At 49.1% G+C, this 27,987-nt stretch overlaps 1 protein-coding gene across 5 annotated transcripts in view; it reads right to left on the bottom strand.

Moving 5' to 3' along the window:
• Window positions 1-27,987, bottom strand: part of LOC108938589 (dynamin-1-like) — a 45,154-nt gene that overhangs the window by 6,196 nt on the left and 10,971 nt on the right. For all 5 annotated transcript variants that reach the window (XM_029259401.1, XM_029259400.1, XM_018759279.2 and 2 more), the window contains exons 2-19: window positions 25,716-25,789; window positions 24,914-25,063; window positions 24,532-24,735; window positions 24,024-24,122; window positions 22,993-23,153; window positions 22,276-22,418; window positions 21,953-22,088; window positions 20,545-20,612; window positions 15,771-15,909; window positions 15,502-15,588; window positions 15,132-15,202; window positions 14,973-15,024; window positions 14,738-14,749; window positions 13,783-13,896; window positions 1,474-1,583; window positions 1,224-1,335; window positions 809-820; window positions 153-326 (exon numbers count right to left, since the gene is read on the bottom strand). In XM_029259401.1, coding sequence (XP_029115234.1) covers window positions 153-326; window positions 809-820; window positions 1,224-1,335; window positions 1,474-1,583; window positions 13,783-13,896; window positions 14,738-14,749; window positions 14,973-15,024; window positions 15,132-15,202; window positions 15,502-15,588; window positions 15,771-15,909; window positions 20,545-20,612; window positions 21,953-22,088; window positions 22,276-22,418; window positions 22,993-23,153; window positions 24,024-24,122; window positions 24,532-24,735; window positions 24,914-25,063; window positions 25,716-25,789 — 1,918 coding nt within the window. The remainder of the gene's footprint in view (window positions 1-152; window positions 327-808; window positions 821-1,223; window positions 1,336-1,473; window positions 1,584-13,782; window positions 13,897-14,737; window positions 14,750-14,972; window positions 15,025-15,131; window positions 15,203-15,501; window positions 15,589-15,770; window positions 15,910-20,544; window positions 20,613-21,952; window positions 22,089-22,275; window positions 22,419-22,992; window positions 23,154-24,023; window positions 24,123-24,531; window positions 24,736-24,913; window positions 25,064-25,715; window positions 25,790-27,987) is intronic.

Here is a 27,987-nt window from a genome sequence, read left to right as displayed (position 1 = left end):
GGGATAGGGAATAGCACAAGCAGTTATTGAGTAACAGGATGGGAATGAAAGTGGAAATGAAATTAGGCAAAGAGGCAAAAAGACAGCCCTCAAAATTAGGAATCAGCTGAGTAGAAAACATATGTGTTTATGGTGAAACTGCAGGTACTCACATTGTTGATCATCAGGTGCATGATGGTCTTGGGCATGAGGTCGCGCACCGTCTTGTTGACGATGGCCATGTAGGAGTCCACCAGGTTGCGGATGGTCTCCACCTGCCGCTCCAGCTGGGGGTCCATGGAATGCATGAAGCCGTCCGAGCCATTTTCCTCCCCGGCATCACTCTGCTGGGGGTCGAGTAGAAGGTCACACAGCGATGGGCAACGATGAAGAAGAGGTGGAGAAAGCAGAAGGGGTTACCTACAACATCCTCAACAGACATAACCGTCAGCATTTCCTGTATATGTATTAAGTGAACAGCATAATGAGAAACGGACCCAAGTGAAGATCCTTCTGACGCCACTATGAGTGAAACGATCATCGTTACTTGCGACTCAGACAAGGCTGAGCAGCGTCAGCAGAACACTCCGAAGGAGAGAACTCGCAAAGAACCGCACAGGTACGGAGATGCATGACTGATGTTTGAGAAGGAGATGTGGCTTTGGCCAAGGAGGTAAGAGGCAGATCCTGCACCGGGGCCAATCTGTACGCGCTCCGGGATGCAAGCGCGTGTGTGTTTTCACTTCATCCGAAACACGTAGGTAGAAAACCCTGCCAGAACCCTCCGACAGGATGACGTACAGGGAGAACTTGGAGCTTCGGCCCTTACCTTTTCCTTCTCCTGACAGAAGGCCAGGGCGCGAGGAGCACGAAACCCAGAGGATGCGGGAAGAGAGAAGAGAAAGGCGTCACCACAGAGAGCACGGGGAGAGCACGCCGGCACGGCTCTCATATCGCGTGATTCGATCGCCGTGTTAACACTGGTGTACCCACATCAGTTCATCACTGCTCCAGTGGACATGGCAGATTTGACTGATAGACTAAGACGATGCTGCCCAGGGATCAATGCAACACGTATTACTGTGTGATACCGATGATGTTCTTGACTAGTATACTCTTCCTGACAATATTATACAGTTTACGAGCTGTGATTTTACGTATTTATTTTTAAAGACTCGCTAAAGTTGTGAGTTTTGGAAACGAGGCTATATGGCGGAGCTGCCGAAGGCTGTTGGGGGCCCTACCGTGATGCGCTCGGGGTAGACCCCGGCCCGCAGGAACGAGGCCTTCCAGCTGTCCACCTCCTCCTGGGTCTCACACGCCAGCTCCAGCTGCCTATAATCCTTGTACACGTTCCTGCAGGTGAGACCCGGGGGGGGGAGATGAGTGCCGTCAAACTGGGGGAACTGTGGGGGATCAGTAGACAGACTGCGTGTGTGTGTGTGTGTGTGTGTGTGTGTGTGTGTGTGTGCGCATCCAAAAAGAGATAGTGACCTCTGCTCCGTGTTGAACAAAGCAAAGATGTGCTTGCTGGACATGAAGCCCTTCTCCACATCCCTCAGTTTCAGGTTATCCACAGGCAGCATGTACTTCTTCTCTTTCTCCTGGAGAAGACAGGGGGGTCACGTAACAGAGTCAACGGGCGAGACGGCGAAAGACGCGAGAGAGCGGGCCGAGGTGCCGCTCCGCGGCCCGACACCGCAGCGCCTGGAAGCCATTAGAGCCGTGACCGAAATAAGAGCGCACACGTCTGCGTAGTCAGATTACGGGTCCAGTCCACACCAGTCTGAAGGAGCCCACGGTGTTTCCCCCCAGCCTGCCAGACGCAGAGACTCTGCTCCAAACTGCCTTCGGCCGGTCTAGCCCTCGCACGGCCTGGGGAATCGCCCGCGGTCGTGATCTGGCGCTCATCGGAACGAACGCGAACGATGCGTTTCCACGCTGGGGGGGAAGCGAGACTCCTCTCCGCGGCGCTGGTTCGGACGCGTGCGGTTTACGGCGTGACGTACGAGTCCTCGAGAGGCTGACTGCGTGGCTCTGATGAGGACCGCAGACACGGAGACCAGCTGAGGCCGCGACATAAACCGGAGAGGGGTGTCCCTCGAGCCCCGGGGGGCTGCGTAAGAGAAGGCCCGGGGCTGTCACAGCACAGAGGGGGGCGCCGTCCTGTCATCGTCTTTCACCCTACTGGCACATGGAGGGTGGTGGTAGGGTGGCGATGCCAATGACTCACCAGAAGACTGACATTTTCCTCTGACCCAGCCAGACTGCAGACATGGAGGAAGAGGGGAGGGGTGCAGGGAGTTTTGTGTGTGTGTGTGTGTGTGTGGGTGTGTGTGGGTGGGTGGCAGGGGGGTTCCTGAGTTACACTGAAAACTGGAGGCCTGTCGAACTCCGGGTCCTGAAACAGATCCCCCAACACAGAAATCTCTTCGAAGACCCAGGCTCCTGCGCATCCCTCATTCTCAATTCTCTCACGCACACACACACACGCACACTCGCGTTCAGACGCACGTTGGATCGTTTACGTTTACATCACAGAGCAGAGGGAGACCTCCGGTCCGAGTGCCACGGACACAAGGTCCGGCGGAGGTAGGAGCTCCGTCGGTGCGAGCGCTCATCCGGGCGTTCGCACGCAGCGTGCTCTGAGAAGGAAGGGATCTCCCAAAAACTTGACCGCGTTGTTCTTCGACCGAAAAAAAAAAGGCGGCAGATCCAGAACCGCGGTACGTTAAAAAACCACAAAAAAACAGCACCTATTTGGTAAGAACTGTAAAACTTCTTAAAAAAAAAAGCTCCGGGTTTTCATGTAACGCAGGGTAACTTTCCTCAAGAAGACCCCAAGGAGAGCGGGATATGATTCATTAACATGCCGTAGTGTTAGTGACACCGCTACACGCAGACGCGGTCCGAGCGCTGCCGAGCGGCCGGGGGTCCGGGGGGGCGCGGGCTGGGCGGAGAGGGTGCGGCTTTCGAAGCGCCCGCGTCTGTCTCCGTACGCGCAGATTGAAAAGCGCTGGTGACTTGGGTCGGCTTCAAAGACTCCTCCGAGCACGGGCTCCATATGGGAGCAATAAGGCAGCTCCTAACCCCTCATTACCAGAAAGACTCTGCCTTGGGTGGGGGCCAGTGGCACTTTTCGAAACTGCCTTTATTTTCCTTCCTTCTTTTTCTGTATTTCTATCTCTCCTTTTCGTGAAAAACGAAGCTTCGGTTTCTCAGACTTTCCTTTCCGAAAAAATATGCGCGGGGGAACGCCGCGTCCGCCGGAGCGTTGCCGTGTCTCAGTAGGGCTGCAGCGCTGATATTCAAAGCAACAGCCGTTCGGCTGCATTTCAATTTAAATGGCACGAGTTCGTTCAAACCGAGCGAGCGCAAAGGACAGTCGGGAATGTATAAAACGGTACGCATCCCAAAGGTAAAATCTACCGCAGGGCAGTTTTCACTCGTTCTATAATGGCTTTGAGTCTTATCCAGAACAGTAGAAGGAACTGGACTCTACGACCTGAACATCCCTACAGAAGGTCATTTTCCGTACTCTTCCCTTAACCCGAACGTACGGTGAATGCATTTCACGGAGAGGTTCCCATTCTCTTCGCCGGCCGACCACGTTCCGCGTTACCTCACCCTGCGGCCTACTTGGAAACCCGATGCTTTTCATAGTTCGAGTGTGCCAGATTGAGGCAGTTCATTTTTATAGGGAGAACTACGTCCTTTTCAGAAAAAAACCTAAAAGATATTTTGCGAAAAATCAGAGCAACTGTACTCCTGTATATTTTTATGAACGTTATTTAGCCGATTGTTTATAATATTAGGCTTGTATAACGAGCTTTTTAAAATTACTCACCCACTTATGAAGCAGAGTCATTTCAACTGGACCAATTTGGCGCAGGTAGTGTAGTGCTTAGAGATGTTTCTTTACAATCAAAAGGATCTGGGTTCAAATCCCACCTCTAGCTGGAGTATGCTGAAGCAAGGTACTTGCCCAGGACTTATCCAATACTACTTGGCAGTAAATGGACAAATAATTGTAAGCAGAGTTTTCAAACTGAGTACTGTATGGTGCTTTGGAGAAGAGCATCTGCTAAAAGAAATGAGGGCATTTGTGCGGCACAGTGAGTAGCGCTGCTATCTCACAGCGCCTAGGTGGTGCGATAGAACGTGGGTTCGATTCTCACTCAGTCTGTGTGGAGTTTGCATGTTCTCCCTGTGTCTGTGTGGGTTTCCTCCGGGTGCTCTGGTTTCCTCTCACAGTCCAAAGACATGCTGTTCAGGTTTATCCATTGTGTGTGTGTTCCACTGATGTATGGATGAGTGACCCATTGTAAGTAGTGTATTTGGCAGTGTAAGTCACCTTTGTGAATAAGGTGTGTGGGCTAGTAACACTACATAGAGTTCATTGGAAGTTGCTTTTGAGAAAATGTAATAAATATAAATCAATTAATAGGTACCTTGCTCAAGGATATTACAGCAGGGGTGGGGACTCAAAACCAGGTTCTTTAAGGGAAAGGTGACGGTTCAGTCCTAACCACTGCCCCATTTCGTCTACCCTATGTAGGATCGAGGACAGCTTAATACTTTTTGTGCCCACAAAGCTCGCACCTATAATTAAAATAAGAATAACTTGTTTACAAACGGATGGTGTTCCTCTTTCTGATACTACGTCCGGCGTGACCCGATGGGCCGACGCTCCCCTTGTGCGGCACGTGTACCACTGCGTCTGAGAGGTCTCTGGATGTGCGGCGTCGCGGATGACAGGGTCCGTGTGAACGAGATGACGTCGGGTGTAAGTGAATTAACGACACCCCTCAGAAAAGACACAGACGCCTGCAAACATGTCCACACAGAGTCTGTTAAATAGATTAATAACACCGGGTTTCTAGGTTAACCAGCCTCAGAGTGTAATTTTTTTTTTTTCCTCAGCCTTTCTCTACCAATTTTAAAAGATGCCACTTGTCAGTTGTAACATATTCCCCCTTGTGCATTGAACTCTGCTTTGCATTTTCTTTTTTCTGTTACAGAATTCTTTAGAAGCCCGGAACATATAGAGGAGCAACAGAATTTGAAATGAAGAGAAATGAGCGGCTGCGGCTTTTCGGTGTCTCAAAATCCTGATTTTGCAGTGTGTGGCATGACATAATTCCTTTTTAAATACACACATCTTCGGAACCGCTTGTCCCATATGGGGTCACGGGGAACCAGAGCCTACCCGGCAACACAGGGCGTAAGGCCGGAGGGGGAGGGGACACAGCCAGGACGGGACGCCAGTCCGCCACAAGGCACCCCTAGCGGGACTCGAATCCCAGACCTACCGGAGAGCAGGACCCGGTCCAACCCACTGTGCCACTGCACCACCGCGTCCCCCTCTTTTTAAATATCTCTCCTTATCTCCCATTCTCTTGGTTTCAACATGTTTATGTCCTATTTCTCCATTAAATGCCACCTTTCCTCTATGGACAGTAAGTGGGACAGCTTGGCATGTTCCAGAGAAACGTCTTCCCCCCAACCTCCGAGAAACGTGTGTGCTCTCGGCACCAGGCTAGGCCAGTGTGCCATGTTTTACGTGGAAAGCACATCTGTAAATCAAACCAGGGACGGGCGGCTCTGACTCAGTTGCGGAGAACATCGGTAAAACAAACCGCCGTGTGCCGTGACTCAGTGCCTTTGAAGCCGTTTCGGCGCTGAAGGGTTTCCGCAGAACTCGTGAGCACTGGCGAGGGTGAGTGTGGCGGCCGGTGCCGGGCTTTTCTCGACGACCAGCCACCGACACACACACACACACACACACACACAACACTTGAGAATGGAAAGGATCCTTCGCCCAATTTTCAAATTCAAATATAGCTGCGAACTACAGTTAGAAAACCATCTGGAAATCATTGAGGGCTACGGTTAAAATAGGAAAATGTAGAATTTAGGCAGATTCTGAGCAAGATTTAAAACGTAAAGCACAATAAGTCATGGCACAAGAATTTACAGTTATGTCATTTGTGATTACGGAGTGATTTTCATAGCGTTTTAAACACACTTTAAATATTAGACCCCAGATACACATCAGCCCCACAACATCTTAGTCAGTCTATTGGGAGAGGAAGGCTCACATTGCAGTAATCGTTTTGTTTCTCCTCTTATCTTTGTTACTGAACTTGCGCATGCCGCAGGAATTGAAAATGTTGGGATCTGATCCTGGCCCAGCCTACAAGGGCATAATAAAACTCCCCGTCAACAACCACAGAGCAGCATCTTAGCAGATTCTTTTCCTATTGCAGCTTTACAACGTAATTTAACGACTCTGATTTCCTTCCATTTTTAGACTGACAGTAAGAATGAATGTCAGGTTTTGTTTTTTTCAGAATGTCTGGTCAAATGTGAAATATCTAGTATGTTTTAATATACCCATCTATTTTAGAGCGAATTAAACTTTTTTTACCTACCAATGGCAGCTTTAGGGTCTTACCATCTTCTGTAAGACTCTTTAGATTCTTTAATCATACCTGGTACGATATTTTTTTTCACCCTGCTGTTCAGTGCCTGAGGAGTCATTAAATGTACTTTAATTCTGAAATTTTATTCACCTTGACCATTTAACTAGGCATGGACTCAGTCTGCCATATTCAGTTTAAATATTAAGCTGCTATTATGGACCACAGAGAGCTTTCATGGAGCCTTTGACGCTCAAAGGTTTCACGTAATAAGACACAACAGAAATATTTATCGTGTGTTTTTTTACTGTTTACATATATCGAAGCTATGTAAAGATGTACACCCTACCATATGAAAAAATTGGATTTCTTTGGTTGCTGGTTTCCAGTGTGGTTGCTGGCACAAGGGACTTGATGGCTCTGGGTGAGTTTAAAGTCAGGCTGCCTGAAGTGGGACAGTGGAAAAAGCTCGGTGTCACCCCCCGCCCACCGACATGGCCCGACTTGAGCCCGCTGTTTGGTTCCCTCTCGCTCTCTCCCGACTGCATACTTTCAGAACCACTGACCCGGCTCCCACGAGACCGCAGCAGCTTAAGCTTTGATTTCCAACTCCGATGGAGCTCAGAAACCGTAGCTAAAGCAAACACGGCCTCCGCTCCCCATTTGGATGGGACCATCTCACGCCGTCACAGCAAAAACCTTGCCGAATTGCCCGGCTGGGCCTGCCTCAGCTGTCCTCCCACAATCCGGTAACCATACTGATGGCCATGGGCGCAATCTACAACGTCGGTCTAGGGCTTCCGAAGAACCAGAGCACGAAGAAAAGGACAGTGACTTGGTTAAGGAACCGTACCTCATTCAATGAGCACGATCCAAACGTCTTTGCCCCCACTCCCACTCCCATTCCTGGCACCCCAACCCCAACCTGTCTGCTCAGTCTCGCTGCCAGCACCTTTACTGGAAAAGCTATCTGCGGAGGAAGTGAACTTTGGTCCTGATTTTGAAGAACTGAACTCAACCCCTACCCCCTCCCACCCATTTCCACCAGCTCCCTGTGTGTGAGGGGGGCTCCTCAGGCTGCATAAAGGGCTCTTTATTCAGTCTGCTGCTGGACAGGGAAAGGAAATCAGCTTCAGCAGAAAAAACACACGAGCGAGAGGCAGGAGACCACAGGGCTGCACATCTGGAGTTACTACAACACTGCACCTACGCCAAGAAAATTCCACATTCCTCCACTAGCTACAGTCATGGAGCTTTTAAAATCAACTCCAAACTCCCACATACACCATCATCATGAACACACATGCAAACACTCGTGTTCCATGACTCTATAAACATATGCTAATCAACTTCATTCGCAGTCCTCATCTGTTTCCTTCCCATGTTCCTGCTTTACTCCTCTCCTCCAGCCCATCAAACATTTTGGGCAACCTAAAACTTATCACTTCCTGTTGACCTCTGACCTTCCACTTCCCGCTGCCCCCCTAAAAGCGGGAGAAGGAAAAAAAAACGTACAAAACCGAGACGAAAGAGAAAAAAAGAAGGCAAAGGCCCCGCCTCCTCGCTCTGCCTCTCTCTTCTCCCCCTCTCAGCGGGGAAAGTTGGTTAGCAGAGCTGTGCCACGTCAATCCTACAAGTCTCTGCTCCGCCGCAGGGATGGGATGCAGACCGCTTCCTCCCATCCTTCGGCTCGTGTGTACTTTTCGATGATACCATAGGAGACAACTCTCTGCTTTGCTACGCACTGACGTCCTGAGACGAACCGCATTTTCAGAGGATGCATGCTCACTTGTTCATTTATTTTGTTTTATAAGACCGGCGGGGACGCACACTGCGGGTTACGCAGATGACTGGAAAGGCAGGGAGTCCTCGTCTTCCCCCATCTCCTCTGCTGTGCGCGAGTTCTCCCGAGGAAATGAAACCCCCTCCCACCCAAGCAGCACAGTCGCCACCTCTCGTCAGATGGCCTCGGGTTCCAGTTCAAGGGGTGGTGGGATAGACTGGCGCGGAGGGGGAGGGGAACAGGGAGGAAGAGGAGAGTGGAGCACACCGTGACAGACCTACTGGCTCGACCACAAGGTAATCCCTCCTTCTTCTGTTATCCATCTTTTCTTCCTTTCAGAAGGTAAGAGAGGACTCCGGGTGTTCAGTAGATGGCTCTCCGCATCCTTGCTTCAGGGAATCGGTCGTCAAACTCACCATCTGCCGGTCCCTTCTCGTCCTCCGGCAAATGTGCCCGCAGAACCAAAGGTTTGCAACCAGAGAAAGGCGAGAGGTAAAACACGAACGACTGCCGATCACCGTGCTGCCCATTCCGTAGGCGACTGTGCTGTGTCTCGGACCCTGTGCACTGTCTGCTTTTTCATTCACAGCGGGATACAGTTTACATCATGGGACTACCGCCTATAACGCCAATATGGCAACGTAGGTAATTAACACGTTGACGATGTGTATTCGACGCTGCCTTTGACCTGTATGTGTCTTCAGTGGTTGTGCAGGGCTGAAACATTTACATTTATTCATTTATTCATTTAGCAGACGCTTTTCTCCAAAGCGACGCGCATCTCATTCCAGGATAAAGTAATTTACAGTCTGGGTTCATTTTGCCATTTATAAAAATCTGAGTGGAAAGGTCCAGTGTGCTCTCGCAGAGATCTCTGACAGTGCCGACCGGAGTGCCGATCGCCTCGGCTCAGTCTAGGGTCACTAGGGGCACTGCAATCGAGCTCTAAAATGAGTCAGATTAAGATCCCAAGGCACACAGACCAGCCTTTCCAGGCAGTATGAAATTCTGCAGTGTTGCGTGAAAATTACAATTAAGTTTGAAGGTCCAATTACAATTCATCTAAAGAGACATTTTCAACATAAATTGTTTCACGTGTATATTCTAAAGCATTTTCCGTGTTTCTAATTAATTCGGCTTGCCCGAATTCCAAGACTCCTCCGCTACGGCGAGCAGGAGAGGAGCGCGTGAGTCCTATGCTGTTTTAGTGTACAATGTGTGTAATGTACTCCATCCGACTGGCGACGCAGGAATGCTGACATTGGCAATAACCCCTCGGTGAAGCCAACCTCAGACGCTGCTGGTCCTTTCATTCCTCAGTGCTGCAGTGGACTGATGTCCTGGCCAGACCATGGACTCACACAACCCCTAAAGCCTCTCGTCTTGGCTAGAAAGTACTCATTAAGTTTGTCACTGCCATTAGTTCTGGGACTAAAAGGACGAAAAATGTTGGCGCGAGTGTTTCTGAGCTCGCTGCCCGAAGGTGGGGTTCATCAGCTGCTCCGGAGCTCTGGATTACAACCCTGGGGACGGGAGGCTGCGGCCCGCCCCGCCTGCCCAGTGTTCAGACTACCTGTTCAGGAAGTAGTGGTTGTACAGTAGTCTGCACATTGGTTAGGCTGTGTGGGGGAGCGCGAGCGCGTCGCCGAGAGCCCGAGAGGAGCAAACCCTCCGCATCACCTCCACTACCTGCGCTGCTAAAGGGGTCTTTGCCTGACCGTGCGGGCAAATGTGCGAGACCGTGTGCGTCGAAGTATCAGACCGCATACCTGAACCGCAAAAAAAAAATGCGTTTCCCCACATACAAGCTTTATTTGCCTGTTTGTACATGTTTGGGTGCATGTTTTGACATATTTTCATTTGCAAGTTTTTAACCTGCCATGAAAGTAAAGAGTACCTGAATAAAGTTTACGAAATCGTCCCGAGTCCTAAATGATTGTTACTGTTGGATTCTATCATGTGTCAGTTTCGCTTGGATCCTCCTTTTTACGTCTTTGTGCGTCGGTGTTCGCGTAGAGCGTAACAGCGGCTGAATGTAACTGAAGCGTTATTGGAAGAGGCAAACACAAGAAAGTTTCAGGATAAAGCGGCGCGTCTCTGTGGGGTGGGGGGCAGGGGCCCTGAGTCATCTGTCAACCTCATTCATGCAAAACAGAAGTGAAAACCACCAACCGATACGTTTCCACTGACACCGCCACAAATTCAGACTCCCTTCTCACACGCTTTACTTCAAGGCCTGCGTGCCATTGTCCCGGCAAACACAAACACACACACACACACAAAAACACACACCTCTTCCCTGCCATAGTCACATCCTTCAAGTTATTTATGGCTGTGATATAAGTGATTTCCCGTGAGGGGAGGGATTTGGGGAGGTCCCAGGTACACTTAATGGCTGATGCAGTACAGCCCAAAAAGTCAGATAACCTGAGTGTGTGTGTGTGTGTGTGTGTGCGCATGCATGTTTATGCATTCTTTTTGGGGGGCAGCAGGGTGTGGGTGTGTGAAGGAGATGTAGATGGGATATTTACTCAGTTATTTCCCTCTTTCCTCAAACTTAAGACAAATGGGGGGGGGGGGGGGGGGGGGGTCCCGTCAAAGAATCTACATCAGCCCCCCAGCACTGAAAATGAAGTGACTTCACTGTCCCTATCAGTTAGCGCTTGTCCGAATCAGGAACACGAAGGTTACCGCAGGGCGCAAGGCTAGCCTGGATACACCCTGAACGGGATGCCCCAACTGACTTCACCTCAAATCAAACACCGCTCATTCGAACCATTCAAAGTATTGCAAACGCATTTTTGTACGTGTAGTGATTCTTAAAGCTAGTGCCTTTTTACAGCGTAAAAAGAAATTGGGAACCTCATTTTAAAGGCGGGATTCTCCAGAAGCCCAGAACATACAGAGGAGCAACAGAACTTGAAATGAAAAGAAATGGGCGGCTGCGGCTTTTTGGTGCCTCGCTGATGCTGGAACGCTGGCTGACCGCAGCGGCCGAGGAGCGGCCAACAGTTCCGAATACAGCGCGGTGACTTCAGTGAAAAACAAAGCTCGGACTGTCTCCTGAGAGTGCGCTGCCCTGCCGCGTTTGTGGGCGAGCGTGACGCTCGGCTTGCGTACTTACGCGTACGAACACGTGCAGACGTTGTCATTCGCTTCGGAAAAAAGTGCCCGCTAAGCAACTACGAACGGTAAGAACAAAGCTTATATGTGCGCATGTGCAGGCGCATCCAAAAATTATAGCACACGTTCCCAAGTCTGCGCCCGTGACCCCGCGAACTTGTGTGTCGCGCGCAGCAGTCTGGGTGTTCACTGTGCACGACTGCGGTTCGTTAGCCGCAATAAGACGGCAGTATGCGCCAGGTGATGTGGACTCATGGGCTCGTCCTGGTTTGTCTTTGGCGGCGGGGGTGAAGGGAGGAGCTCTCCATTCAGAAGGCACGTGAGGCCCTAGGTTCATTCTTGCAGAACTTCTTTTTCCTGGAACGAGCTCCATTGAGACTTAGGGAGCGGTGAGTGCTGGATTTAAGGACCTGGTGTGTTTGGTAATGGAAACCAGATGCTCCCCAACAGCCTGGCCCCTGACCCCCCTCATATGCAGACCCTTGCCAAAGCTTGGCTAGATCAAGGTCATTATTAGCGTCCAGGACTCAGGGGGCTGAGGACACAGGCTTGTGGAATGCTCCAGCACCCTTCGCCAGCAGCTCGTGCCCACGGCCTGGCCCAGGTATCTTGCCCCAGCAGCATGCCACGATCCGAGCAGCGCCTCCATACAGCCGAGAAACAAAGCCTGGCAAAGGACCGTGTACATCTCGGCTCACAATTTACTCTGACCAAGGAGCATATACAGTACGCTGTTCGCATCCATATGGGTGCACGTCAATTCGTGCAGTTTTCATTTCTGTTGTCACCATCCATTGTTTGGCTGAGACTTTCATTTGTGGCAATGATTAGTACAAAGTATACACAACTTACACAGTTTTACAGTCTGTAAGACGGCAAAACGTAGGAAATCTAAGACCTTTTGTGTAACATCACGCACCGAATGGCTTCATGAGAAAAATACTTCATGTCAACCGGTCTTCAACATTGTGCGCCTTCCAAACCACTGAATAAAAACTGCTGCACATGGCACGTTCCCACCAGAGTCCCGGCAACGAGCCTTTCTGGCCTTTCCATGACACAACAATGGGCCTTTTTTCCTGTGTTGGGCAATGTTGTTTTTGGGTCCACACTCTCCGAGAAGCTGCCACATTTAGCCGATGTTAAAATAAATACATGTAGAGGACAGGAGTATGAAGGGTGCGTGCAGAGGGTAGCTGTGGGGGGAGCTGCTCTGTATGTTAGTCATTTAGGAGAAGACCGGCTGGTGCAGAAAGGGTTGGAGGTTGGAGGTTAGGGGGTGCACAACCTTCGTCTACCACCAGATAAAAGGGAGTTCACAACACCCCTTGCCTCTCCACATGGTCTTCATTACAAAGTCAAAGTCAGTTCGCCAGAGATGCCCCCCACGGGCTCCTGTTCCACCACCAAAACTCGCCATCCCCACCTTTGAAAGCAGATCGGTTTATGAGAAGCAGACCTGTTCTCCAGTTTCACTCAAATGCCAGGTCTGGCAGAGTCTCGCTCTGGTCTCCACATGTTGAGTGCCACCTTTCAAATGGGGTTTGACTCATTTAAGAGCAAACACCCCAGCAACCCCACCGATTTTAAACTACAAAAATTAAGAGGTCCTCGTTTCGCTATCAAACTGTTTCCCATTCACTGAAAACTAAATAAACAGAACGGCCTTGCCATATTAACTGGGTTTGGACAGCACAGACAGCAAGACTAGGCTATTTCTCATTTACAGGCCGAAAGAGAATTCCCCGCCTCTCTTGTGTAAGGTGAGGCAGAAGGAGAGGTGACAGTCTGCTTTACCACGAGTGGCATCTTAAGACAAAAGATAGAAATCTAAAAGTGAAGAAGAACTGAAAACAAGGAAGGTAAGCAAAAATCAAATGAGCTATTTCTGATTCTTCTCATTTCAAGTGTAGTCAACGAAAACCCTGGTCAGCGACAAATCAGGCCAGTTTGTAGCTGGTAAGGCTTTTTGCCAAGAAATAGACGTGTCATTGGAGACGAATCCATACATTCATTCACAAAGTTTTCAAATGTACTGTTTAATATAATTCAAAATTCCAACCTCAAATTGAACACGACCTTAGAGGTGGGGCTGAGATGCAGAGCAAGGTCTGCCCGATTTTGATGTGTCAATAAGGAAGAAAATTTCACGTTCATATGCATTGCTTAAATCCCTTTTCATTGGGTAGATAGTCATAACAGTAGTCATAACATGAATCCCTTTTCCTTGTCTTTTATATGTGTTGATAGTTATAACTGTACTTCAACAAAGTCGCTTGACTGAATTTCAGTTTTCGCTCTTTAATCAAGGAATTGAAAGGTGCTTTTAAACCAGTATGGGGAGTTTCATGCTTCCTTCACTGGACCTGTGGCTAGACTGGAAAACCTGTTTGCTGACCCAAAGTTAAGCCCTTGTACAAATGCCACATACAAAGGTCTGTGCCAGTCAGGGTGAGCAGGTTAAGAGAGACTCACCTCATCATCCTTGTACCAGGACAGGGTCTCAGCTGTCAGCACAAACCAGTACTCCTTGGCACCCCCTTTCATGATGCCAATGTTGTTGATGGTCAGCCAGCCCTTCCTGATCACCTGGAGGGAATGAAGGAAGGCTCAGTGCTTTAGGGGCACAAAGAATACCCTACATATTCGCAAGACGCGGCCCACGATCCCCTGCTCGTGCAGCAGTGCATCTGCAAATCGGGGTAGATAAATGGCCCTGAAACATCTGCAATAGGGATATAAATCCTTGGAGGCAATGAAAGCTCAATTCCCAAGACCAAAGACCTGGGATTTTAGCAGGCTCTGGCTATTTTTCCATTGAACAACCATGGCAAGACAAGAGATGGGATGTTACCATGTTAGAAAAACATCCAAGCCTCTTATTCCATCATCAGCATTGCTATTAATCCAACCACATTTATGCTTGGAGTATATTTCAAGCCTTGACCGACATACTGCCTGATGACTGCTGTGCTGGACACCTGCACCGAAAGTTATATGTATATTAGACAAATCATGGGGAAAAAAGAAATAGCTTTCTTTAAGTTCCAAGAATACATCCAACCTGCTGAATGAAGGGTTTATAACCTAGCAGACTGCAGTTACGGTGGGGAGGAAACAACATTTATGTGTTTAGTGCATGTAGTACATGTACACAGATCGATCTATTTATTGCAGGTTAGAACAGAGAGCGGCACAACACACAAATGACTGCCAATGATTTCTCTTAATCTAACAAACCCTTTGGCTGATATAAATGATCATAAAAAGCCATCTGAGGCATGAACAGTACAGAGACCACCCAACTGCAAGCTCATTTTCGACAAGCACGACACCAGAACGGAACATCTAATGCTAAATTTTCAAAATTAATGCATGTATGCGGAGATGTGGAAATAAAGACACACATTTATAAACACGGCCTACTCACCATAATCTCATCCTTAAGCGGAGTTGCCATAGCAATAGTAACAAAGCAAAAGAGAAGGGGTAAAGTCATTAGCGCAAATGAACCGAACTAAAACAAGTGGGCCGAACCGAATAGGGCAGAATCGAAGTGTACTACAACAGAACGATAAAAAGAGCAATGAGGATGTGAGGTAGCGGAACAGAAGAAAGCGGATCTGGCAAAATCCTGTGGGGGGGCGATGTGTCCCAGACTGTACCTGATTGCCAGAGGCCTTCTTCTTGCTCATTTGGCTGCTCCGCTGTTGAGCACTGTGGAAGGAACACACACAAACACACAGGGAGGGTTGGCCCTCAGCAGCAGAAACCTCTTCCGCGCTGAAGCTCGGAGTTTCACGAGTAAAGGAGCGCCGTCTTACTTGGCAAACCCAATGAAATCTTCGTGATTGGTGTTCATGTAGGCCAGCTCGATATCGATCAGCAGCATCACCTAGAAATCACCACGACGACAACACAAACCAAGCAGTTTTCGCTGTTAATCCAGCAAACGGTCTTATTCGCACAGTATAAACCTTGTAATGAACCGCGTGTTGTACCGTGGTCTCCAGAGGTCCAAGCACTAGTTCGCCTATAGCCACGCGCGTTCCATGTTCTAGCGTCTCTCTGTGTAGAAGTTTGTTTTACATTCGCGCTCGGAAGCCGCGCGGCAGATTCGAGCACGAACGCGTCGGTATTTCTGCATGCCAGGGCTTCGGGTGCCAGAGCGTCAGGCTCACGGGCGCTGCCGACCTGTTCCTTGGTGCGGCTCTCCCGGTCGCGGATGTGCTGCGTGACGATCCTCTCCATCTCCTCCCTCAGCATGGGGTACTGGGCCAACTGTGGGGCAATGGACACAGAACGGAGACGAGCGGGTGTCAGAGCACCCCGCAAATGGCACCATTTTACCACGGTCCCACAATGCATCACTGCATACCCAGCCACCCAAGAACAACGATGGTTTCTAACGCAACTTTGACATGTAAGGCTGCGTATTTGCCAGTCAGTAATCCATGCTCTACCTTCTTGGTACACTGCCTGACGGTGTTGACAAGCTCCGAAATGACCATATCCACACACTTCTGGCACGGCTCCTTAATCTTCGCGATCTGCCTTTTCACGATTGTCTCGAAGGCCATGTCTGGAGTGAAGAGGCCAGTCCTGAACGAGGAAAGCAGCCAAAGAGAGACAGAGGTCAGAAAGAAACACCACGAGAATTTTGGCAAATAATGTACAACAGCAAGCAGATTAAAGGGAGAAATGTTACACCGGGAAGTTGTCGGTAGAAGAGCCGCACTACTAAACACTTTGGAACAAAATTATGTCAGTGTGTGTAGCTACAGCTGCATGTTGTGACCACATAGCAACTTATTGTACCTCCACTGAGGGCCATCACTGAGCACGCTGTAAGTATCAAAAGCATTTTTCATGGGTGTAAAACAGTGCTGGGGGCACGGTGGTGCAGTAGGTCGGACCGGGTCCTGCTCTCCGGTGGGTCTGGGGTTCGAGTCCCGCTTGGGGTGCCTTGCGACGGACTGGCGTCCCGTCCTGGGTGCGTCCCCTCCCCCTCCAGCTCTACGCCCTGTGTTGCCGAGTTAGGCTCCGGCTCCCCGGGACCCCGTATGGGACGAGCGGTTCAGATGATGTGTGTGTGTGTGTGTGTGTGTGTGTGTGTATAACAGTGCTGCAGTAAAAGGACCTGAAAACCATGCTAGTCTACACAGATGTCGTGCTCAGTGGAAATGTCGATCAGCTCTACAGGCCTGGCGATAAACAGCACTCAGCAAGCTACGCTTTGACCTGACCGCATCCCGCCAGCATAGCACAGGCCTGGACGTGCCTGCAGTCTTCTATCCCCGCTAAGTGCACCGTGCTCCGTCACAAGAAACTCACATTTGCTCACAGCCCTCCCACGCAAACCGAGCCTCGTCTCCTCAGACTGTTCCCGGACTCACGGACGCCTCGCGCAGCTCTCGGTTCCTTCGTCGCATTATCTGCAGGCGCCGATTACGTGAGCGGCGGTGTTAGGTTCGGTACGTTCCTTCTGACCGTTACGCGTGCTGATGGGACTCTAAATGTGAGGCGTAAGAAACTCAAAGGCAGTCAAAACATTTACACCCATCCAATCGGATGACACGTATGTGAAAGGTGACTTACTATCTTGGTAATAATGGTGCGATACACCCATCTACTTGGGTCTTGATCAATTTATACGGCAGAGTATTTTATACCGTGTCAATCCCATATAAATACCTTGATCAAGGATATTAAAGCAGATGTGGGGACAGCACTAACTACTATGCTACCTAAAGATTCATACAGCAGAGCCCTCCTGTGCTTTAATATGATTTAATTTCGACGTGTATTTGGAAGAAGTAATTAGAATATGTTTTCAAAACCATTTTACATCACCCTGGGCATGGGTGTGTGACAAATAAATTACTGTATATATTAAAAAGAAATTTGATGCTATATTATTACAATTAATACCGCGGTACCACAGCTGTACTAATATTACCACTACGGTAAGTACAAGTGCCACCTGGCTACAGCTGCGAACAATAATAGCACAGATTGTCCAGCACAGATTAGTTTTTTTTTTTCTTTCTTGATCCCTATCTCCTCTCTAATGTTTTAATTTTTTTTCTGATTTTACTTGACTAAAGCTGGGCTTACTCTAATAACGAAATCAGAAACAGGCCTGAGACGTTTAGTGCTGGAAAACTCAAGTCACCGATTTTTAATGCTATAAAGATTTACCAGGCATTTTAACAAGACTGTCTGCTGTGCACAGTTTCTCAGCTCTTTGTAAAAAATGGGTCATTCAAAAGGATTTCGTGACAACTGGGTGGCCTTTGCTCCAGTTCGGGTCCCTTACCCTCAAAAATCGGCAGCTGCAATCGAGCAATAGCGTCACTTTTGCTGTGTATTATTGGATGTACAGTTTGCCGGAATGGGGAAGCGCTGCTCGTAAAGCTGCGTTTCCTTCACATCTGGATTCCCTGACGGCACTCTATATCGATGTAGCTATTGCAATGGAATCTACAGATTTATTCCCCACCCCCCACACCACCAAACGACCAGCTCCCTCTACGATAAATTCGCTGCTGTCAGGAGAGACTGCCTGAAAGTAAGCAGGAATAGAGTTCTGAGTGTGTGTGTGTGTGTGTGTGTCATTCTCCAGATGGTAACCTTTCTGCAGACACGGCTGGTGCTTCAAACACAGATGTGGGGGGCAAGTTGGGGGGGGGGGGGGTGAGGGTGGGACAGAATATTGTATAGCCTGTAAAAGGAAAGTATGTCCGCTGCACGAAGGCGATCGATAATTTAATCCCGCCATCGAAGCGGAGTCACGAATACGAATTAAACTGTCAAATGCGTGACTATATGTGTGACCTCGAGCACCGGCTGCAGAAAAGCAAGGGACGCACGAGACGTTATGGCGGCGTACGACAGGACGCTGAGGTCAGCACCTGGGAGTAACGCTGGAGGGAATGTGGGAGATCTACCCGCACTTGTCACTCCAACGACGTGGGCTGCATCGTGGCTACAGACACCAGTTTTAACCTAACGCTTAATAAGCCGCGTGAATTTTTATTCAGCCCGAATCGTGTTTTCAAACGGAAAGGGTCTCTCTCAGACCCGCTGCTCCCCTGATCTCCCAAGCGCTCCGTAAATGTGTACGTGCTTGTCATGTTTAATCATCTTTAATGCTGTGGTACATTTTTCACACTGCGGTACGTGACAAACGTTCCGCACCGTAGAATCGTTTGTCTGCATTCGAATCTCTCCTTCCGTTGGCGTACTTTTTTTGTTTTGTTCTCTGAGATGTATGTCGTTGCGGAGGAAAGCGTCTGCTAAACGAATAAATGTAAACATGAATGTGAAATAAAAACGGACCTATAAGAGGAGCATTAGGCAGAATTACCGCGCAGAACCGTTTCTGGAGGGATGGCTTCACACAGGGCTAGAAGCAGGGTCTGCAGTGTTGGTTATGAAAAGAGCCCAACACACACTGGCTGAAACCACTTGTCCCAAGCAGGGTCGTGGTGAACCGGAGCCTAACCCGGCAACACAGGGCGCAAGGCCGGAGAGGGAGGGGACGCACCCGGGACGGGACGCCAGTCCATCACAGGGCACCCCAAGCGGGACTCGAACCCCAGACCCGCCAGAGAGGGGGACCCGGCCAAACCCGCTGCACCGCCGCACCCCAAGAGCCCAACCATGGCTTCATGTTCCAGTTTGTTAAGTCAACGAGCACTACGCCTTCCCCAATAAACAAGTGAGAAAAGCACACACAGCCAGCTGGCCACATGAGGTGGCGTTACCAGGAACACATTTACAAAAAAAAAAATCTGGCGCTTAGAAACTTGTACTTTCAGTTGCAGCAATTTGTCCTTATCATGTCATTGTTCCTGACGCACATTCCCGGGAATACACACCAACGCGGCGGACTAAACACAACAAGATCCTATTAAAGGCACCGGCCGCAAAGCCAAATGAAGCAAAACAAAGCCATGTTCCTTGTTTTCAATCCTGTTGCACCTTTGCGTTCCGGCAGCGCTGCCTTCACGACCTCAATTGCTTCCGGATATTTTCCAGAAATTCATAGAAAGACCACCCGTGAAAAAAAAAAAGTACAGCTGAAATGCTGCGTACGTACATCTGTGACACTGTTCGCTCTGATGGGATCTCCAGTTATAGTGCGGCTCGAAACCATTTCATATGCCTAGGGCAGCAAAGCAATTGAGAAGTATACTGTACCTTCAAGGTAAAAATTAAAGTAATTTTTTTTTGCACAAGAAAGTGAAAATGCCAAATTAGGGGGTGTCAAATTAAACTCCTGCAACTGAAATACACTGAAATACAGTGAAATACTGTGCTAATACTAGCCAGCAGGCAAGTATTAATTAATCAGTTCTTCCCAATACTGTATAACAGAGAAAGACATACTGCTGATTAGTAGGTTTAACTTAAAAACTGCCAAATGGCTCTTTACAGTAAAGACTATATGCATTTATGAATCATTTAGCCAAATTTAAAATTAACATTTCGATGACAGGACATTCTGACAGAGTTTAAGATACTGTATTTAAGTACGAGTCCAACGAAGAACGCCAGTAAAAAAAAGTATTTAAATAGTTTTTTCAATTAAATTTGAAAAAAATCTTTATTGAGATTAATTGTGATGAATTTCGGGAAATTTAACCGTAAGTGCTTTTTAACAGTTTAAAAATAAAGTCGGGTGCCGATTCTGTTTTTTTATCTGGCTCCTACACATAAAATAAAGGTTATCAGGAGGTGAGCTTGACAATACCAGTGAGGCTTCGTGGATAACATGGGATCGACGGTGACAAAGCACATGGAGTCAGAAAACTTGCTTGCGCCTTTTGGAGGGATCATCCACACAGTGGAGAGCTACAGCAGCCCGAAAACGGAACTTGTTTTAAAACGTGGAGCTCCTGAGGAGGGACACAACCAGATGCAAAGGACACATACTAAAAAAAAAAAAAAAAACGCTAGTTATCATAAAGTTCTCGCGGCGACGTTAAACTCATCGGCTTGCGTTCGAGGCTAAACAAGCCGATGACTGCGACAGAACGGCGGCACGCCAAAGACAGACCGATTCGATTGCTTGAGCCGGGGACACCGACAGACAGGCCGAGACCGGCAGACAAAGGGGAAGCACGGCTCTGCCAGGCACCCATCCAAACCTTCGCCGATTCACAAAGTGAGCGGTGATCTATTAGACGGGAAAGAGCTGCACCGACGGGCCAAAGGAAGGGGGCGGCTTGCCTGATGCCGTGGATGTTCTTAATGGCGTAGCTGATCTCCTTGCGCAGCTCCTTCTCGTCAAACTCCATCTGGAGAGAGAAGGGTGTCGTAGGACAATGAGCCGTCACTCCGCATCTGGATCAGCCACCGAGGGCTCTTCCCCTGAGGTTTTGTAATCATCCGCTTCCTCAACACATGCAGCGGCTGAAGCAACCGTAGCACTATCGCCACGGTCCTGAGTGTATCCCTCTGTTGCGTAAACACTGTCGTTCTGTATGGCCGCAAGCGGTACGTTGTAGCAACGATGGCGATGACGAGGATCTTGGCTATGACCTGTAACTTCAGTCTCCGTGAGCGGCGGTTTACTCTGCGGCCTCTAACGGGACGAGGCAGCACAGAACTCTGAGATCTGTCACTCGCGCCATTAGCTTGGGGGGTATGACCTTTGCGTGCGTGCGCGCTTCATCGAGAGCGAGCGAGCAGCCCGGTTTTGTCGTAAAGCCTCTAGTAACGGCCCCGGGAGAGGCTCGATCCCGAGCCGTGACTCACCGCGCTCTCGGCGCGGCCGCTAACCGATAGCGGGGCTCCGGAGCTCTCGCGCGCACGGGCTGCGGATGGAGAGCGGCCGCCGAGCGCGCGCCCCCCGTGGGACGCCCGCGAACCGAGGCCACGCGACGGACGCATATTAACGTCCCCACGGCACAAGCCGTTTGGGAGCGGCCTTCGCGCGAAGACGTCGGGGCGCACGTTCAAAAGAAACGCTTCCCTGCCTCATTTAGTTTAATCTTCTCGTATTTACATGAAACCTCTCGGCATTATGCAGGGAGCAGTTTTCACGTCTGGGAACGCAACGCCCGTTTTGAAATGCTTCTAAAACTAACGTGTTGTGTTTTTTCTTTGTGGAAAAAAATATAATGCATTTCTCGGGTGTCCGAACCATGTCTCTGCCAGCCACGTTATAATGTCAGTGTACTCAGTTATGGCTTTTCCGGTCGTGGTCTCAAATTACTGCCCGACAGGATGTTCTAGTCAGGATCTTGGAGCGCTGGAAGGTAAAAAATACATCTTTTGGATGACTTTTTCCACATTACAAGCAATACCCAGCTGTTACTTGCCTAAAGTCTCCAGATTTGGCTGGTGGACACTTGCCAGGTGCACACAGGAACATTTCACTTGGTATATCCATTGCACATTGCTCCATACTTAGATTAATTTCAATGTAAACTAACCGCCAAAGGAATAATTAATATATGGAAATGAGTTCAAAGGGAACGACTGGAATGGACTCCATATGAACTATAAGATCATGATAGATGTGGCCTGAACAACGATGGTAAGCGCATTCGGCACACTGTCGCTGGTGCCTGTGGGGACTGTCGAGCTTGCGAAGCGCAGGGTATGGTGGCGGTACGGGAGGCAGAGGTTGCACCTTGACCAGCTCAAAGGGGAAGCGCTCATGAAAGATGCGATTGATCCTTGCTCCCCCCGACAGCTCGTAGGTGTCAATCTGGTCTCCCGAGCCTTCGATCCGCTTCTCAAAGTCCACTGCAAACTGCTGCACCATCCTGCATGGAAGGTCAAATAAAGAGGAGACGGACAGAGGGGGGGTGGGGAGGGAGCACACAACCCAGAGACAGAGGGGGCAGTGAATCCATTGTTTTCTGTGGAACCACACAATGTGAAATCTTTAAACTCTGAATTTAACAGTTCAGTTGAGATCATCTGTGCAAATGCCACATGGTCTCCACTCACTGCAGCAAAGCCTTGGTCTTGCGGGATGGGTCATCAGGCCGGAAGTTCTTGTACTCCTCCACCTCCTTCTCGATGGACAGCAGCTGGCTCTGGAGCTTGTTGCGGAGGCCCGGCAGGGTGTCCCTGATGTGATTGGTCAATTGCTGCCAAAGCAAAGATGGGGTGTTTTTGCTTAGGCACAGCCTCTGGTCAAAGACTCGACAGCTGGGTGCGTCTCGGGTGCACTTTCTTCCCTCAGATGCAACACGGGCATTTTTAACCGACGGCTCGAATGTCAAGGCCCCCCGCATGCTGTTTTCTGCACAGTTACGGTATCTGTGATCTTGCGTTCAAAGCCATGAGCACATGGACGAAATCTTCCCCACCGTACTTCACGTGTTTCGCCGAAATGATCTAACGGGGCATGACTAACCTAAGATGTATGGAACGGGTTTTTTGCAAAGCTTGAAGTTGAGACAAACAAAGGGGCAGCTGGCAGCGTAGTGGTTAGAGATGCTGCCTTTGGACTCACGGGTTCCAATCCCACCCCCAGCTGTAGTGCCCTCGAGCAAGGCACTTACCCTAAAATTGCACCAATAAAAATGACCCAGCTGCATAAATGGGTGAATAATCGTAGGGAGCTTGACGTCGTGAGTCACGTCGGCTAAATGAGTAAATGTAAAAAGACACGTAAGCGATGCGTCTGGTCCTCCTCCGCCCGTGTGTCACGCGGCTCACCTGGTTGAGGACCTTCTGCAGGTACGGTGTGCCCATGCGGTCTGCCAGGTGTCTGTAGCTTGGATGCGTGAGAAAGAACTTCCTCTCCGCTGCCATGGCTGCTCCGATGTCCTTTTTACCGTCAATGTCCTTCTGGCTGCGGTTCACTACCCCGACGTAACCTGCAGGTGGCGACGTAGAGACACAAGGGTGGGGGACATGGGCTAAGTAAGTAAGTAACTAAGTACTAACTACCTATTAACTAGTACATTTTATGCAAAGGAAATGGGGAGCCCAGGGCAGACCAGTGCTGGTCTAAAAACACTTTATCGATTACCACATGTGTCATATGACCGCAAATATCTAACTGAAACAAGCAACAGCCTTTTCAAATATATACAAATATTCTAAACACGTCTCGGGATAACCTCTGAAATTTCTTTCGAAAAGGACACACACAATAGGATGGCGTAAGTGTACCCTTTTACAATATACTTTCACAAGAAGGATTATGGAAAAAATGAACCTCCTTACGGAAAGAATTACACTGGGCTTTCGAGCGACTCAATGAATTTGGGAAAAAGCACATTTCATTGTAGTATTTACCACAAATGTAATTTCTTGCAGAGCTCAGCAATACATGAGCAGCGCACGAAAACATTTTCCCCCCATAATTCAGTCCAAGGCAGTGGTTTTTCTGCCCTTATTTATCTTGTTCTTAAGTCAAACCCCGCAGTCCCCCATGGGGTTATATAAGTGCGACCACTAGAGGGCACCATCCACGGCCCAGTTTAGGGGTGCAGAAGGAAGAATGGGCGAGGCCTACATTAGTGTGCAGTGAATTCAGCGACATGTGCAAAGAAAGGCCGGGCCGCACGCTCGCGGACGTCGACATGTCACCTCGGAATACTCGCGAAGGAACTGGAATTCTTTTTCTAGCCGGTCCTTGGTGGATCTGTACCATGCCGCGTCGCAAAGGGTCTATTCCTGCGTGCGTCATGCGGCGCTGGCGCCGCTCGGCGAGTACAGCGCAGTGACGTCGCAGCTCTCACCTCGCCGCAGCGGCAGCAGCTTGTTCTCCAGGATTTCTCGGGCATCGGTGCCCTCATCCATCAGGTCCAGCTTGGTGATCACACCTATGGTCCTCAGGCCTGGTTACACACAGGAATGGCGCTCACACACACAGAGTTAGAATGAGAATACTTTGTTATTTCTAGTGAATTAAAAAATGTATGTATGTTATTAATTTTCACAAAGAGAACTTATATATGCATATATTTATATGTGGCACATATAAGCATACATTCCTATAGTGTATCTAGCACTGTAAGTTAATGCTACATCATGATCACTGTAATGCCCTTTGGAGAATAAATATAAATATTTAAATATGAACAACTCAATTTTCTAATTTCTTTCCCATATTTAGTGTGAATGTTCCATTTTTCACTGTACAAACTGCATTCTCCCCGCTCTGCGTGCTGCAGACCTACTCCTGCACCGAAAAAGATTCTTTCTTGCCGCTCCGCTGACGGCTCTGAGTGCGTGAACCCGCAATACCTTGCGGATCGACTTCCTTGGCTATTTTGAGGGCGTCAGAGTTGGCCAGGTCAGAGTTGGCCGGGGACACGGCCAGCAGCAGACAGTTCTCCTTGGTCACAAACTGCATAAGCATGTCCCTGATCTGGTGCTCGATGTCGGGCGGCTGGTCACCCACGGGCACTTTGGTCATTCCCGGCAGGTCCACCAGAGTCAGGTTCAGGACTGGAGAGGGTCAGGGTAAGGAAGAGCGATGAGCAGAAGGGGTGAAGAATGAGAAAGAGGGGAGGAGGGCAAAAGGATCAGAGGGGAAGGACAAGCACAAAGATAAGGGGTGAAAGTGGGAAGAAGTCGATTTGGTCAGAAAAACCCAACAGGTTTCACGGGCTCTGCTCCACAGTACCGTTGGGGGAGTAGACGCGCAGGTTGATGGGTACGGGCGAAATGCCCTTGTTCTGCCCAGTGAGACGGTCCGTCTCGGCCTCGATCTCCTGCCGCACCTCGTCGAAGTCTGTGAACTTTTTCCCCTTGCACTGAAGGAACTCGGCATACTCTGCAAATACAGAGAGGGTACAGATGGTAAGGACAGGCAGACCGCCGAACCAACGCCCGCGTTTGTGAGTCGAAGAGTAGCTGTAGCACCCTTGAGCGAGGTACTTACCCTAAATTGCTCCAGCAAAATTACCCAGCTGTATAAAAATGGGTAAATAATTGTAAATAGCTCAACGCTGTAAAGTCGCTGTGGAGAAAAAGCATCTTTTAAATGAGCGAATGCGAGAGGCGGGGTGCCACACGACAGATTCTTGTTCGATGGCTGCACGGACGAGGCGCGATGCGTGTAGGAGCAGGAGAAAGGAGCAAACGCTGCCCGTGTCTGCAGACCAGCATGCGGTGATCTGCGGGCCTGAGAAAAACAGGACGCCCCACAGGAACGGCACGCGGTGTGCGAAGGACAGAAAGCAGGCGATGGGGACTAGGCGCACCGAGCGTCGCTGGCCCTTCCTGCCGCCCGAGCGCAGGGGCCGAGCAGCACGCCGCGGAGCGACCCGGAGACCTTCGTCACCGCGCCCTTCACAATCACACGAAGCAGGCACCGCACGTGCGCGTAGGGGAATGCGTAGGCGACGCGGATAGACCCGGTGGTGTATTCGCAATATGTTGCCGCTTGGCTCGCGCTTACGTTCCTGATGCTGGGACGAACTCACCTGTGGGACAGTTGATGAGCTGCAGCACCAGCGGGCGGCGGGTCACAATTCCAGAGCCTCGGGGCAGGAAGTCCCTGTATGGGGGACACAACAGGGAGACACGCTGAGCGCTGCATCTAGGGAGGCCGCTCCAGCATACCTTGCTGGTGTGGATGGATAATATTGTTATGCGCTGTTACCGTTTTTGTGACTGCAGACTTCAAGGGCAGCTGGTAGCCTTGTAGTTAGATCCACCACCTTTGGACCAAAGATTCAATTCTACCTCCTGCTGCTGGACCCTTGAGAAAGGGATTCACCCTGAATTGCCCCAATAAAAACGACCCAGCTGTACGAATCAGTAAATCGCCGTAGCTTTGTGATGTAGTTTGCTTAGGAGAAAAAAATCAGCTAAATGAATAAACATAATATATATATATATTTCAGTGACTGCGCATGTACAGCAGTACTGCAACACCCATTCTGTTCCTAGTCTCATGCTCCTGAATCCAGGCAGCAAAGGCAGGGTTCCCCTCCCGCAAAAGTCCAACCGCAGTTAGAGCCCGAGCGGTCTTCCGTTAACCGTGGCCGGGAACGCCGCAATGGCGAAACACGGCTGGCGTCACTCCAAGGCGAGAGGGCGGCGTTGAAGGGCATCTCGACTAGTCTTCAGGCAGCTACCTTCTGCAGGCAGCCAGCTTCCCAGACAGTGCGATGCACCTCTCCTCCAGTAGAGAGACGGAATCGTCAAGGATGTGGAAGTGCGAAGGAGACCGTTGGAGGACTACACACTCCACCTCGACGGTATTCAGGACAGGCAGCATCACATGCACATTCATCCACACTTCTGACACTTTTCTCCAAAGCTACTTACAATAATTTAACCTTTTACACAGCTGGGTAATTTTTACAGGAGGAATCTAGGCTAAGTACAACACTTTATATGCTCAAGGGTACGAGAGCGGGAGGTGGCGTTCGAACCTGCGACACTTGGAGCTAAAAGCATCACCTCCGACCATTATCCCCATGCAGAATCAATGAATTTTCAGGGAAAATAATGATGAAGGAAAATATTATCATATTCTACACAAAATTTCAGTGAATCTGTCAATTGTCAAAAACTGCTTGTCCAGTGTAGGGCCACAGTGGTCCAGAGTCTATCCTGAAAGCACTGGGCAAGGAGCAAGGAACACCCTGATACACAGCACATCAGTGTATTGCAAGGCAATCACACACACACACACACACACACACACATTTTGGGTTGCTTAGAGTTACCATTTAACCTGAAACACATGTCTTTGGACTGTGGGAGGAATGCAGAGCACCCAAAGGAAACCCATGCAAACACAGGGAGAACATGAATATAAAACTGCTGTAAATGAATAAACATGAATAAATTGAGAGACCTCTGTATTATTAAGCTTTAACTGAATGTAGAATAGTGGTTGGATTTACAAACAAATTGAGTGATGAATCAGGTTCTGGTTTGATTATTACTAGGGCCCAATGCCTTATTATTATTATTATTATTACAAAACATAATTTTCTATTGCATTCACTATGATATCTTCCGATGAAAACGTGATGATGCGGTGAATAGCAGATTATCAGAATAAAAGCATCCTTACCATCCAGTATTGATCTTGATCTGTAGTATTGGTGTTAACACATCATGTTACATTAATAGTCAGTGGAAATATTGACAATGTGAATATATGCACTGAGTGCGATTGCAGCGATTTTGAAACAAAATAATTATTCAGGCTACAATACCTATAATCATAATACTAGTCATTATTATTAATCAAACTGCTTGCTACTAATGTTCAAAACCATGACAAATTATAAAGAATCAGCAGAATATAAAACAGAAAACAATACATGTACTACTTTTTTTTTTTTTTATTAGTTTTTTAAAGTCTTAAAATAATGGTCAAACCAAAACCTGTGGCACTTCGGCCCATGTGCCCTGCGTGGACAGAGCCCGTGTAACGCGCACATTGAACGTTTGTGTCGTAGTCAGCGGGTGGTAACCCTTGTTTTCATAAGGCCCGAGCCACCGTTGAGCCATCAATTGCCATATGTACCTGGAGAGCCAAGGATGATGGAGCAGGAGCTGTTACCATGGAAACGGATCACGTGGCCACATGTGGCTGAAAGCATGAAGGTAATTATGCTCCTCTCTGATACCAAGGAGGGCATAATTAGAATCGGGATCTCTGTGGGTGCACACTGGGTACGCAAATGTCTGGTTGTTCACGTTGAAAATATGCGGTTAGTTTGTTAATCTAAA

Source organism: Scleropages formosus, chromosome 17 (genome assembly GCF_900964775.1).
Source record: "Scleropages formosus chromosome 17, fSclFor1.1, whole genome shotgun sequence".
NCBI classification, from domain to species: Eukaryota; Metazoa; Chordata; class Actinopteri; order Osteoglossiformes; family Osteoglossidae; genus Scleropages; species Scleropages formosus.
This window is presented reverse-complemented; position numbering and strand designations above follow the sequence as displayed.